Source organism: Schistocerca piceifrons, chromosome 9 (genome assembly GCF_021461385.2).
Source record: "Schistocerca piceifrons isolate TAMUIC-IGC-003096 chromosome 9, iqSchPice1.1, whole genome shotgun sequence".
Taxonomy (NCBI): domain Eukaryota; kingdom Metazoa; phylum Arthropoda; class Insecta; order Orthoptera; family Acrididae; genus Schistocerca; species Schistocerca piceifrons.
The window spans coordinates 57,162,215-57,176,827 of NC_060146.1; the positions used below are offsets into that span (position 1 = coordinate 57,162,215).

Sequence of the window (14,613 nt, forward strand, 5' to 3'; positions counted from 1 at the left end):
GATGTGGACCATAGGATGAGAAGTGCACACTTGTTGTAAGGCTGAGGCAAGATAAAGATCAATCGGGAGGTGTCAAAGAGTATAGGAGGTCAAAGATAGTAAACTGGAACAAGCCGTGCCAGCTTCAATTAAGATATGAAGATAGAATCAGAAGTAAAGGAGGATTAGATGAAGATAAATACATATATAAAAAAAGATGATCATGAAACAAGAAAAGGGGGGAGGTGTGTTGTAAGGCTGAGCGAAGATAAAGATGAAGCAGGAAGTGTAAAAGAGCATAGGAGATCAAAGATAGTAAACTGAAATGAAAAGTTGCAGCTTCAGTTAAGATAGGAGGATAGTATTAGAAGTAAAGAAGAATTAGAGGAAGATAAATAAAAAAAGATGGTTATGAAACAGGAAAAGGGGGGACGGGTGTTAATAGAGGTTATGTCTGGGAGGTGTTTGGGATTCAAGAATGTGTTGGAGGGTGAGTTCTGATCTCTGGATTTAAGGCAAGCTAGTATCGGGTGGGAGCATAAAAATAGTCCATGTGGTGTACCAGGCACTCAGATCCCTGGGGTCATCTTGTAGACTACGTTTAGCATGTGGGCACCGGTTGTCCCGAAGCCAGACTGTTCTTCTGTGCCCATTCGAGTTGTAGCGCCCTATCTGCAATGTTCACAATGAAGCGTTCCTTGATGTATGTGCAGTTCTTATTAATTTTCTATTTATGATATTGTTATTAGAGAACATACAAGTTTCAGATGTCATAAAATTCTCCAGTACCGAGTAGCAGACCGTGTTGCTGATGTGCTTTTGTGAAGAGTAACTTACATGAATTGACATAGGAGTCACACATATTCGGCACTGTCTCTCAACTCGTCCTGTGTCGGACAAAGTAAAATCACTGTTACCGTTACACTGCAGTGATACGGAAACTCAAATAAAATATTTTATTTCAGGTCGGGTGAGGAGACTTCAGAGCGTGGCCGCTGGTGGTACCACGAACGAAGTGGCGGCATCCCGCCGCACCTGTCACCCGACTATGAGTTCTCGACTGCGTCGGGCTACTCTCACAACACATACCACGGCCCCACACGGCACTCCCGGCCGGCTCTCGAGGATGCGAGGCCACTGCGGTTTACGGATTCTCCCCAGCACCTCGCCGCCCAGCCGCAGCAGCTGTCACCGAGGAGGAAGTCGTCGAGCACCAGTAACGAGGGCAGCGATGTAAGTGGGGCAGTATCGATTTGTCGTATCCACTTCCTCTGTACGTATGACAGTAACAACTGTGCACTGATCTGTAGGGAGAGGTGAGTATAAGACTAGAGCAAGAGACAAGTGATGTGGAAAATTACTGGTGAGAAGATGAAGGTTGTGGGATGGCGACTAGCAGAGATTGTGGGATTGTTCAGAGGAGCTGCTGCTGGGTAAGAAAGGGGAAGCAAGTGGCAAGTGGCTTGGGTGTTGAAGTCATTGGTGTAGTGGCGTGCAGCACGTTTGCCGATTGACTGATCGAGTTTGCGGTTAGCCTCGGTTTGGTGACCGCCATTTGTGTGCACAAACAATTGGTTAGTTCTCTTACACACATAGAATGCTACACAGTAATTGCAACACAGGTGGTATACGAGGTTATTAAAAAAGCTGGACCCAATTAATTAATGTTAATTTCATGAAAAATATGGTGGATATGGCTAATCTACACACTTTTGGAAGAAAGAGGACTTAAATTTTTGATTAGCATTGCTAGAGCACTGATTGTTGAATAAACAGCTGCTAGAGTGCACACACCCAGTTAGCATCAGATGTAAGATGGCTACCGTGCAGCACAAGGTGAGTGAGCAGTTTCAGTGCAGAGGGTATCACACCTCCAGTTCCGGCATTGAGCTACCGACTATGAAAGCCATAAGCCATAAGCCATTGGAATAAGCAACCAAATTAAACTCGATGTCACAATATTCACGTACAGGGTCCGCAAAATGGCCATCAAATATTGCAGCATGAGAGAGACTCAACAAAGCTAATTAAGTGATTTATGCCTTAATGCAAAACAGAGATTTTGGACCATTCTTTACCTTAGAGTGAACTGTTAGTGGAATAATGTATATAGAAATGGGGAGACACTGGTCTTTTCCTCAACTTACTGAGAGCTCACAAGATTTCATTTTTGAACAACTCAGTGTTTGAGAATTTTTAAATTGATCCTTCCTGAATGATGACTAGGTTGCATGGAAAAAGAAGACTTGGTTCTAATATTCTGACTACCGAGAATTGTTAATTTTGTACCGTGACTTTTCCTTTAGAGCCTTTTTATAAGTGGCAGTTTACATTCCACTTCTAGAAACAACCCCGGCCAACCCACGGATCCATATCACAGTTGCAGTAAACTCGATAGCACGAGATGATTGTGCCCATGTTTAGCTACTGTGTAGCAGGAGAGGGATACACTGAACATTTATGAGCTGTGTTTTTCTATTTCATGAACTCAAAACTGATTAAATTTGAGCCACCTTTTTGAATAACAGCGCATAAGTTGGGTGCTTACACATGGGTCTACTTTAAAGGCAGCAAATGTCTGTAACTGGATTGCAGTAGGAAATGGCGAGCGGATGGGAGGGGGGGTTGGATGTGATAGGTTTTGCAACTGGGCAGTCTACAGTGAATGACCTGTGTCCTGTAGGACTAGTAGTATGAGGATGTGTTTGAACAGTAGTTGTGAGTGGTGCAGGGATGAATTCCAGATTTCAGAATAAAATCTGTGAAGCAGTTCTTCATGCTTTTTTCTTTGAAAGCTGTCAAGATTACTTACTTAAAGTAGCCATATCTTAGTGAAAGACTTTGGCATTTACAGCTTAGTGAAAGACTTTGGCATTTACAGCAAATGTTGACAACAGAAATCTAGGGAAAAATGTCTTATCTCATATCAAAATAAAAGTAATGTTGCAATATTCAGCTATGGTTCATTGTTTTATCTATAATTTACGTTTCAACTCTTTGCCAGGTAACCTCTTATGCTAGTCCACTTAATGGTGCTTTGCAAGACGTATCCGTAGACATTGTAAGACACATTGACAGTTCGTTTAGTTTTATGTCAGTGTATGGAGTACGTAATTTTGTTACACATCCAAAAGAAAATGTCATAAGCAATTAGTTCAGGAAAGAATTGAGTGGTAGAGCCTTGCAAGTGTGTGGCCCACCCGCATGATCTGCACGTGCCTGTGGCATGCGAGGAGCACCACAAATACACTCCGCAAATGTCGATGAAGTTGCTGAAGATGACTGATGCTGCCTTGCTTAATAGCACTAGCAGAGCACCGGCTGTGCAGATGTCAGGCTATTGTCAATAGCCACACATATATCATGTGCTTGCACTATCTTGCAAATAGGCTGCGAATTTGCAGTTGTGCGTGCACATGCACAGTGTACTTCCAATACCACCAGAGTTAGGCAAAATTTATGTGAATGACTTATAATGAATACAAATAAAAATTATTATTTGTTATTCACAAATAGCAAATCATCATCTGTGAATAAAAACTGTTATGATTAATAGATAAATCTGAAATCCCATGACATTTATTGCTCCAGTTCTTTGTTATTTATTAAACAACTGTGCATTTTGTTGCCATTAATTAGTTTTCAGAATGACTCCTTTATCCCCCCAAATATTGGATGGAACGTTTATTTGGTTTTTGAAGATCTACCACTGTGATCCATTAAAGAAAAAACATTCTACATTTTCAAAGAGGATATTGGTGTGTTATATCTTCTCCTGAAATCATTTTTGTTTCAGGATAACAATCTAAGGCTCTCACATCACAGTCTCCTTTGGCGAAAATTGAGAAATCATCAATTCTGCTGTACTCTTGGCAAATAAGTTTGTTGTTATTGCATATTAGTTTCAATTCCCAAGTCACATTAAAAATAAATTACATTGTTCATGCAAAAATACGTCTGATCACATCAGAGGCATGCTTACGACTAACACACTCTGCAGAAATTAACACTGCTCCAAAGGGTTTACAATTTTTCTTAACAAATGAATTTCTTCTAGTTTCTGTTACATTATTAATTTCGATCATTATTTCATAAATGAATCCAGAAATAAATATAGGAAATAGTACAGAATTGTATAATTAATAATGGAAATATTAAGTGTGCCAATAATTCGTAATTTCAAAAAAAAAAAAAAATAAATAAATAAATAAATAAATAAAAAAATAATATATATATATATATATATATATATATATATATATATATATATATATATATATATATATATATATATATATATATATATATATATATATATATTAAAAACAAAGATGAGGTGACTTACCGAACAAAAGCGCTGGCAGGTCGATAGACAAACAAACACAAACATACACACAAAATTCAAGCTTTCGCAACAAACTGTTGCCTCATCAGGAAAGAGGGAAGGAGAGGGGAAGACGAAAGGAAGTGGGTTTTAAGGGAGAGGGTAAGGAGTCATTCCAATCCCGGGAGCGGAAAGACTTACCTTAGGGGGAAAAAAGGACAGGTATACACACGCACATATCCATCCACACATACAGACACAAGCAGACATATTTAAAGACAAAGAGTTTGGGCAGAGATGTCAGTCGAGGCAGAAGTGTAGAGGCAAAGAAGTTGTTGAAAGACAGGTGAGGTATGAGTGGCGGCAACTTGAAATTAGCGGAGATTGAGGCCTGGCGGATGACGAGAAGAGAGGATATACTGAAGGGCAAGTTCCCATCTCCGGAGTTCGGATAGGTTGGTGTTGGTGGGAAGTATCCAGATAACCCGGACGGTGTAACACTGTGCCAAGATGTGCTGGCTGTGCACCAAGGCATGTTTAGCCACAGGGTGATCCTCATTACCAACAAACACTGTCTGCCTGTGTCCATTCATGCGAATGGACAGTTTGTTGCTGGTCATTCCCACATAGAATGCATCACAGTGTAGGCAGGTCAGTTGGTAAATCACGTGGGTGCTTTCACACGTGGCTCTGCCTCTGATCGTGTACACCTTCCGGGTTACAGGACTGGAGTAGGTGGTGGTGGGAGGGTGCATGGGACAGGTTTTGCATCGGGGGCGGTTACAAGGATAGGAGCCAGAGGGTAGGGAAGGTGGTTTGGGGATTTCATAGGGATGAACTAACAGGTTACGAAGGTTAGGTGGACGGCGGAAAGACACTCTTGGCGGAGTGGGGAGGATTTCATGAAGGATGGATCTCATTTCAGGGCAGGATTTGAGGAAGTCGTATCCCTGCTGGGGAGCCACATTCAGAGTCTGGTCCAGTCCCGGAAAGTATCCTGTCACAAGTGGGGCACTTTTGTGGTTCTTCTGTGGGGGATTCTGGGTTTGAGGGGACGAGGAAGTGGCTCTGGTTATTTGCTTCTGTACCAGGTCGGGAGGGTAGTTGCGGGATGCCTTGGTGCACAGCCAGCACATCTTGGCACAGTGTTACACCGTCCGGGTTATCTGGATACTTCCCACCAACACCAACCTATCCGAACTCCGGAGATGGGAACTTGCCCTTCAGTATATCCTCTCTTCTCGTCATCCGCCAGGCCTCAATCTCCGCTAATTTCAAGTTGCCGCCACTCATACCTCACCTGTCTTTCAACAACTTCTTTGCCTCTACACTTCTGCCTCGACTGACATCTCTGCCCAAACTCTTTGTCTTTAAATATGTCTGCTTGTGTCTGTATGTGTGGATGGATATGTGCGTGTGTATACCTGTCCTTTTTTCCCCCTAAGGTAAGTCTTTCCGCTCCCGGGACTGGAATGACTCCTTACCCTCTCCCTTAAAACCCACTTCCTTTCGTCTTCCCCTCTCCTTCCCTCTTTCCTGATGAGGCAACAGTTTGTTGCGAAAGCTTGAATTTTGTGTGTATGTTTGTGTTTGTTTGTGTGTCTATCGACCTGCCAGCGCTTTTGTTCGGTAAGTCACCTCATCTTTGTTTTTATATATAAGTTTTCCCACGTGGAATGTTTCCTTCCATTATATTGATATCATTAATTTGAATCCAACAATTACGTTTGTTATTGTCACTGTTGCATTTCGAAATCTTTTCTGTCGTCTTATTTTCCTCTTTCTGTTTTTGCCAGTAGTTTCACTTTGTATTCACCTTCTCCTTTTTACCGTAATCTGCTATACTATTTTATCCCACCTATATATATACTCAATAATACGTAACCCACTTCCAAACCATAACCAAAAAAAATATTTTTTTGCCGCTTTCAGCACTACCGCCGCTATAATATCCACCGTTTCTAGTTCACAAACAGCTTCTTTCACCTTTTAAACAACCATTTCGGCCAGTTCTAATAACTTTCGCTTTATTTCCATTTCCGTTTTTCCCACATCACTGATCATTTTTAGCCGCTTCCCACGGGTTTTAACGCCATTATTTCTTCGTCAGACAATTGTTAGCCTCATTTTCATAATCTGCCACCACAATACCACTCCTTTTAATATACTACACGCAGTTTTTTCGAAATTTTCCCGAATTTCTCCGTCCTTTAACGTGTTTTGGCGGCAACACAACCACCTAACCTTTATGCACATCGTTGTCTACCAACCCAAGTCCAACATAGCCCAGCTGTAACCAACACCTTTTCGCCTTTTCTCATTCCAGATCTCCAGTTTCTTTCCGGTTCACCTTTACCTCTCCCCATATATTTTTATTTTCATTTTCATTTCACCTCGTGTTACACTTTCCACCTTCTAATACCATGTCACCCTCACAACACCCCCACAATGACCCCATTAAGTTTTATTTACATTCCCTCCGCAAACATGCCTTCGCCCTAGCCAGATTACGCTCGCATATTTTATTTTCTCAGGCTTGTCTGACATTTGGCATTACCCCCAAAGGCCTCACACTCAAAGTTCCCATCTCTGGCTGCAACCCTTCCTTCCATCAGTCCCTATACCAGTTCCAAACTGAACAATCCATTGCCCTCACCCACCTAATCCTTCACCTACACATCAACTCAGCCAATGAACACACCCGTCAACTCCTATCCTTAATAAAAGTCCTTAATCTTTCCTCTCCCACATCCACACCGGCTGTTCAGAGCATCCTCCTACAGGCCAACCGTAAATTAGAACAGCATGCCACCCTCCACCTCAAAAAACTATCCAATCTCCTGGTTTCCCACCTCCGGAAAGGCAACTCACTCACCCTTCACAACCTTTCCAGCAAACCTCAACCTCCTCTCATTGCACACAAACCCAGTCTCTCCCATCTACTCAATCTCCCACTTCCAGCTCCACTCCCTCCAAAACCTCAAAATTCCGATCAACACAATCTGGAACCACAACACCCTAATTCAGTAGTTAACCTTTCCTCCAAACCTCTCTCCCAATCCGAAACCTCTGTCCTATCCAAAGGCCTCACCTTCAGCCCCACTCCCAGATTCAACCAAACAGCCCTCGTCAAAGATTTACTGTCCTACACTCGTACTCTCTGCTGGAAGTATCACTTTGCCATGAAGAAAAATGATCCTAATCCTACTCCTAATGATCCGACTCCTCAAGACACCATCCAAATTGAACCCTGCCTGGAACAGTTCCATCCTCCGTCACAGCGGGACCCACCTCCTCTTCCTCAAAATCACCCTCTCCAAACCTTCCAGGAATTTCTGACTTCCAGCCTTGCATCTCAATCCTTCTTAAAAAACCTTAATCCTACACCCAACATCACCACTGCTGAAGCCCAGGCTATCCGTGATCTGAAGGCTGACCGATCCATCGTCATTCTTCCGGCGGACAAGGGTTCCACGACCGTGGTACTTGATCGTCGGGAGTATGTGGCTGAGGGACTGCGTCAGCTTTCAGACAACACCACATACAAAGTTTGCCAAGGTAACCCCATTCCCGATGTCCAGGCGGAGCTTCAAGGAATCCTCAGAACGTTAGGCCCCCTGCAAAACCTTTCACCTGACTCCATCAACCTCCTGACCCCACCGACACCCCGCACCCCTACCTTCTACCTTCTTCCTAAAATCCACAAACCCAATCATCCCGGCCGCCCCATTGTAGCTGGTTACCAAGCCCCCACAGAACGTATCTCTGCCTACGTAGATCAACACCTTCAACCCATTACATGCAGTCTCCCATCCTTCATCAAGGACACCAACCACTTCCTTGAACACCTGGAATCCTTACCAATCTGTTACCCCCGGAAACCATCCTTGTAACCATTGATGCCACGTCCTTATACACAAATATTCCGCACGTCCAGGGCCTCGCTGCGATGGAGCATTTCCTTTCACGCCGATCACCTGCCACCCTACCTAAAACCTCTTTCCTCATCACCTTAGCCAGCTTCATCCTGACCCACAACTTCTTCACTTCTGAGGGCCAGACATACCAACAATTAAAGGGAACAGCCATGGGCACCAGGATGGCCCCCTCGTACGCCAACCTATTCATGGGTCGCTTAGAGGAAGCCTTCTTGGTTACCCAAGTCTGCCAACCCAAAGTTTGGTACAGATTTATTGATGACATCTTCATGATCTGGACTCACAGTGAAGAAGAACTCCAGAATTTCCTCTCCAACCTCAACTCCTTTGGTTCCATCAGTTTCACCTGGTCCTACTCCAAATCCCATGCCACTTTCCTTGACGTTGACCTCCACCTGTCCAATGGCCAACTTCACACGTCCGTCCACATCAAACCCACCAACAAGCAACAGTACCTCCATTATGACAGCTGCCACCCATTCCACATCAAACGGTCCCTTCCCTACAGCCTAGGTCTTCGTGGCAAACGAATCTGCTCCAGTCCGGAATCCCTGAATCATTACACCAACAACCTGAAAACAGCTTTCGCATCCCGCAACTACCCTCCCGACCTGGTACAGAAGCAAATAACCAGAGCCACTTCCTCGTCCCCTCAAACCCAGAATCCCCCACAGAAGAACCACAAAAGTGCCCCACTTGTGACAGGATACTTTCCGGGACTGGACCAGACTCTGAATGTGGCTCCCCAGCAGGGATACGACTTCCTCAAATCCTGCCCTGAAATGAGATCCATCCTTCATGAAATCCTCCCCACTCCGCCAAGAGTGTCTTTCCGCCGTCCACCTAACCTTCGTAACCTGTTAGTTCATCCCTATGAAATCCCCAAACCACCTTCCCTACCCTCTGGCTCCTATCCTTGTAACCGCCCCCGATGCAAAACCTGTCCCATGCACCCTCCCACCACCACCTACTCCAGTCCTGTAACCCGGAAGGTGTACACGATCAGAGGCAGAGCCACGTGTGAAAGCACCCACGTGATTTACCAACTGACCTGCCTACACTGTGATGCATTCTATGTGGGAATGACCAGCAACAAACTGTCCATTCGCATGAATGGACACAGGCAGACAGTGTTTGTTGGTAATGAGGATCACCCTGTGGCTAAACATGCCTTGGTGCACAGCCAGCACATCTTGGCACAGTGTTACACCGTCCGGGTTATCTGGATACTTCCCACCAACACCAACCTATCCGAACTCCGGAGATGGGAACTTGCCCTTCAGTATATCCTCTCTTCTCGTCATCCGCCAGGCCTCAATCTCCGCTAATTTCAAGTTGCCGCCACTCATACCTCACCTGTCTTTCAACAACTTCTTTGCCTCTACACTTCTGCCTCGACTGACATCTCTGCCCAAACTCTTTGTCTTTAAATATGTCTGCTTGTGTCTGTATGTGTGGATGGATATGTGCGTGTGTATACCTGTCCTTTTTTCCCCCTAAGGTAAGTCTTTCCGCTCCCGGGATTGGAATGACTCCTTACCCTCTCCCTTAAAACCCACTTCCTTTCGTCTTCCCCTCTCCTTCCCTCTTTCCTGATGAGGCAACAGTTTGTTGTGAAAGCTTGAATTTTGTGTGTATGTTTGTGTTTGTTTGTGTGTCTATCGACCTGCCAGCGCTTTTGTTCGGTAAGTCACCTCATCTTTGTTTTTATATATAATTTTTCCCACGTGGAATGTTTCCTTCCATTATATATATATATATATATATATATATAAAAAGAAAGATGATGAAACTTACCAAACAAAAGCGCTGGCAGGTCGATAGACACACAAACATACACACAAAATTCTAGCTTTCGCAACCAATGGTTGCCTCGTCAGGAAAGAGGGAAGGAGAAGGAAAGACAAAAGGATATGGGTTTTAAGGGAGAGGGTAAGGAGTCATTCCAATCCCGGGAGCGGAAAGACTTACCTTAGGGGGAAAAAAGGACAGGTATACACTCGCACACACACACATATCCATCCACACATACACAGACACAAGCTTGTGTCTGTGTATGTGTGGATGGATATGTGTGTGTGTGCGAGTGTATACCTGTCCTTTTTTCCCCCTAAGGTAAGTCTTTCCGCTCCCGGGATTGGAATGACTCCTTACCCTCTCCCTTAAAACCCATATCCTTTTGTCTTTCCTTCTCCTTCCCTCTTTCCTGACGAGGCAACCATTGGTTGCGAAAGCTAGAATTTTGTGTGTATGTTTGTGTTTGTTTGTGTGTCTATCGACCTGCCAGCGCTTTTGTTTGGTAAGTTTCATCATCTTTCTTTTTAGATATATTTTTCCCACGTAGAATGTTTCCCTCTATTTTTATATATATATATATATATATATAAGAAAAATTTTAACTGTACATTCAGAACTAGTACTTATCGGTCATAACATCAAAACTAAAATTTTCCACAAAGTAATTCCTTTTCATAAATTTAACTTGAAATATAACATATTGTGTATAAAATTATATGGAAGTTTTCAGAGAAGCATTTGAGATAATACTGATCTGTCCAAAATTCAAAAAATAATACTGGTATTGACACTACTGTTCAGGAAAAGTAATGCGAGAGGAGTATGTTCCGTTACAACAACCCCCCTCACATAATATCGAAACAATGTGTTCACAATATTTTGTGACCTACTATAAGATTTGCCAAACAGTGTACCAACTGATGTCAAAAGGTAGAATACAGATTGTTGAAGTTAAATTTGAAAGTTACTAGAAAATGTTAGGGTATATGATAATCACCTCCCTATGAACATAAGTATAAGTTAGTTTAGAAAAAACTGCAGAAGGTGTAGAGGGGAAATACATAGCATCTGACAAATTTCTGATTACAAAAAACAGAGTTCTTCTTGCCTTCAGTATGTCTATGGGTCAAATAAGTGTGAAACCTGAGTAGTGAAATGGCAAAATTAACATATAGTGACAATTTCCAAAATTATGGACAAAATTCACATGAAGTTACTCAAAACGGAAAAAAAATCTACTATACAAGTCGTAATCTATACATAAAAGGGACATGGCATTCAAATTTTCAGATCTATGGAACATTCCGTCCCAAGACAAATGATACAAAGTCAACATTACAACATACAAAGTCAAAATTACAACATCATAGTACTAAACTATTTCAGTAAGCACAGGGTCAATGTAAAGTACTAGAATTACAAATTGCAAGTTTACATCTTTAAAGTCACACCTTCAAAATCATCAAAAGGGAAGAAAAAATTCAGAGCCTAAGTGTATGACGAGTTAGCCAACTCAAGAAACTCACGACAGATGCTGACCAGAAGAATATACTCAATCACAAGTAGGAATATAGCACAGACTCAATCAGCCACATAAACCACAGTATTTAAGGATATATTGACTCAAAAAAAGAGAAAATAATCAACAAATATTAGGGCCTATGCTTACGATGTGGGGACCGACCCATGAATCCCAACCACACCAGGTACACACCAACAGAAATGTTTCGTCACAGCAAAATGAAGAAAGTTCATAGTCATATATCAATAAGTTCAATCATGTGTAAAGAATAATTAGAGGAAGCACACACGCACAGTCGCAGTGACCAGGGCTACCCAAAACAGAGTTAACCATGATTAGATTAGATTAGATTCAATTTTAGTTCCATGACCCAAAAATTAAGATGATTCTTGTGGCTGTAGAACATGTCAAAAAGTATAACATAAAAAATGTAAAACATTTGAATATAATACTTGTATTGTATTGAACTGGGGACCTAGAAACGATGGAGATAATTTGTCCTTGCCATAGCCCTCAGTGGTTCACAACCCCACTACAGGCTACAGCAATCCACTCACCCCACCACTGCCCCACACCGAACCCAGGGTTATTGTACGGATCGGCCCCCAGTGGATCCCCCCTGGGAACGCCTCACATCAGCAAGTGTCACTCCAAAACCACCTTAAAAACCATCCACAGACTGGCTGGCACACCGGACATCGACACTAATCCACCGGGCAGATTCGTGCCAGGGACTGGCATGCCTTCCAGCCTGGAAAAATATAATGCTTACTACCCTGGCCATTTGTCAGGATATTATCAAAATAGGTGGTTACATTACAGTAGACTGGAACTGCTAATATTTGCAGAATTAATATGCTGTCAGAATGAAACACTGTTGTTGTTTAATAAGTTTATCATACACAAAATACCTAATCTTGACTGTTGTGATCAAGTGCTGTCAGAACTGAAATCTAACAGACATTTTTTTCATATGCTGCTCTAATAGTCCCTGTTAAGATATTCATCAATAGAGTAGAAGGAGTTGCCTATCAAAAAGTCTTTCAAACACTGTACAAACTGTGCTTTATCTGAAACCAAGTTTTTAATGGTTGCTGGCAATTTATTTTGAAAATGTGTATTACTGAATATTGGACCCCTTTTTGGACCAAGGTAATGATCTTATGTCTTTATTAGTGTCTTCCAAATTGGTGTGAATGATATTCTAATTGGATAATTATCTAGTAGAAATTTGTTCAAATAATGCTCATCTCTGCTTACACTAAATCTTGCACTTTCTTTCTGGTGATTCCAGTTAATATTATCAACTGTAACAAGTTCTATTAATTAATTTGCTTGATTTACTCTTGAGAGCCAGCCTACATTGTAGCTGGATTGAAGTTTTTTTGTTAATTATAGACAAAGTTGCCAATTATAGTAAGTTGTTCCCCAACATAAATCATTTTCATTTGTTCTGTCCAAAATATGTCTCGGTGCTACTGAATGTTAGTATTATTTCATCAGCTATTCATTCAAACAAATTTACAGCTCACAGCTAGATGAGTGACCTTCAGTAACATTCCGTATTCTGTCAGCTCCTTAATTTTCAATAGACACACTAATACTCAGCTGCTATGGTAGTATTTGATGAATCTCAGACATACAGCACACACTTTCTCTGTAGAAAACGTGGAAAATCTACAGCTACAAAGAAATTCTAATTCTGAATTCATTCCAACACTTGCTGGACACATTAGTGCCATTACATTGTGATGAAACAGTGCAGAGTCCACGTTTCCTTAGTAGGCCACTCTGTGAGTGCACGCCACTCAGTAAGCGTGTGACAGTGCGTGCAGAAACTACTGTCCGTGTGCTTCCGCAATGAGTGCGAAGCAAGTGGTGGGGCGGATGAGTGTCTATCACTCGGTTTTGCCACTCACATGCAGTGTTCTGTGGTGATGTTGCAACTGACATATTACTGCACGATTCTCCACAGTATCAACAAGGCTGCACCATTTTGTTTTGGCTTCTCTGATGGCGCGTTGCAGTTCTGTGGTCAGGGCATCTCAATGTGTACCATGAACTGCAAACATGTACCTGCAAACAAGCAATAATTTAATTATTTAACTTCATTTTTTTTTTTTTTGAGGTAATGATTAAAACTTTATGACTATCTCTTGCATTTGGGACACACACTGTATAACTGTCAATTCTGTTGCCGTTGTTCTTAAGTAAGAGTTCAGTCCAGTTCCTGTTTTGCACGCCAATACAAATTCTGCCCAGAATGTTACAGAGTTTTTTTTAAATAGTGTCATTCACTACATAATTGCCATCGAGCAACAAAGTTGTCCACATTTTTTACAAAGAGAGGAAATCTTGTTGTTTTAATTATTCATTGAGAGTAAAATGTTACATTTGAAGCAGCACAACTGTAACCGTAATATGAAATCCTACAGTGTTGTTTCCTTTATCTGTTCGTGCAAGTAGACATATTGCTATTTCAGATGTATCCGCCCCCTCCACCTGCACCTTCTGGGGGGATGCTGGAGCGGCACTATGCGGACTACGAGGACCTTCCGCCTCCACACATCCTCCCACACCACTATGCGAGCTACCAGCCGCCCCCGTACCCACACTACGTACCTGCAGCACACCACTATGCGGACCGTATGTACCCCGAATTTGCGACTGGTGCCAGCGCCACGCCCCCGACGGGAGGGTCCTACGGCTACCACGAGATGCAGCCTTACGACGGGAGCCGTGCCGTTTACGAGGGCAATCGCACGCCGGTAAGAGGATGGCTACAGTTCGTGCCTTTTGTCTTTCACTTGTGTTTTGATGTTGAGATTTAAATGTAAAGTCACAAAATCTATAAGCAGTTTTTGTTTGTACCTTCTTCTGAAGTTTGTGGTTGTAAAAATCATACGTATCTAATTATCTTGATAGAATGCAAATATTTTCTGTCATTACTTCGTCACTCATTCTGATTACCTAACCATACTAATGAAACAAGGAGTATTGTGCCTATCATCAGTTTACCTGCAATCCCTGGCCAAACTGTTGTTGTGATGAGC

General features: G+C 42.4%; 1 protein-coding gene across 1 annotated transcript in view; it reads left to right on the forward strand.

Moving 5' to 3' along the window:
• Window positions 1-14,613, forward strand: part of LOC124717051 (mitogen-activated protein kinase kinase kinase 10-like) — a 721,769-nt gene that overhangs the window by 671,136 nt on the left and 36,020 nt on the right. Inside the window, exons 9-10 of the mRNA XM_047243726.1 lie at window positions 945-1,212; window positions 14,044-14,328. Coding sequence (XP_047099682.1) covers window positions 945-1,212; window positions 14,044-14,328 — 553 coding nt within the window. The remainder of the gene's footprint in view (window positions 1-944; window positions 1,213-14,043; window positions 14,329-14,613) is intronic.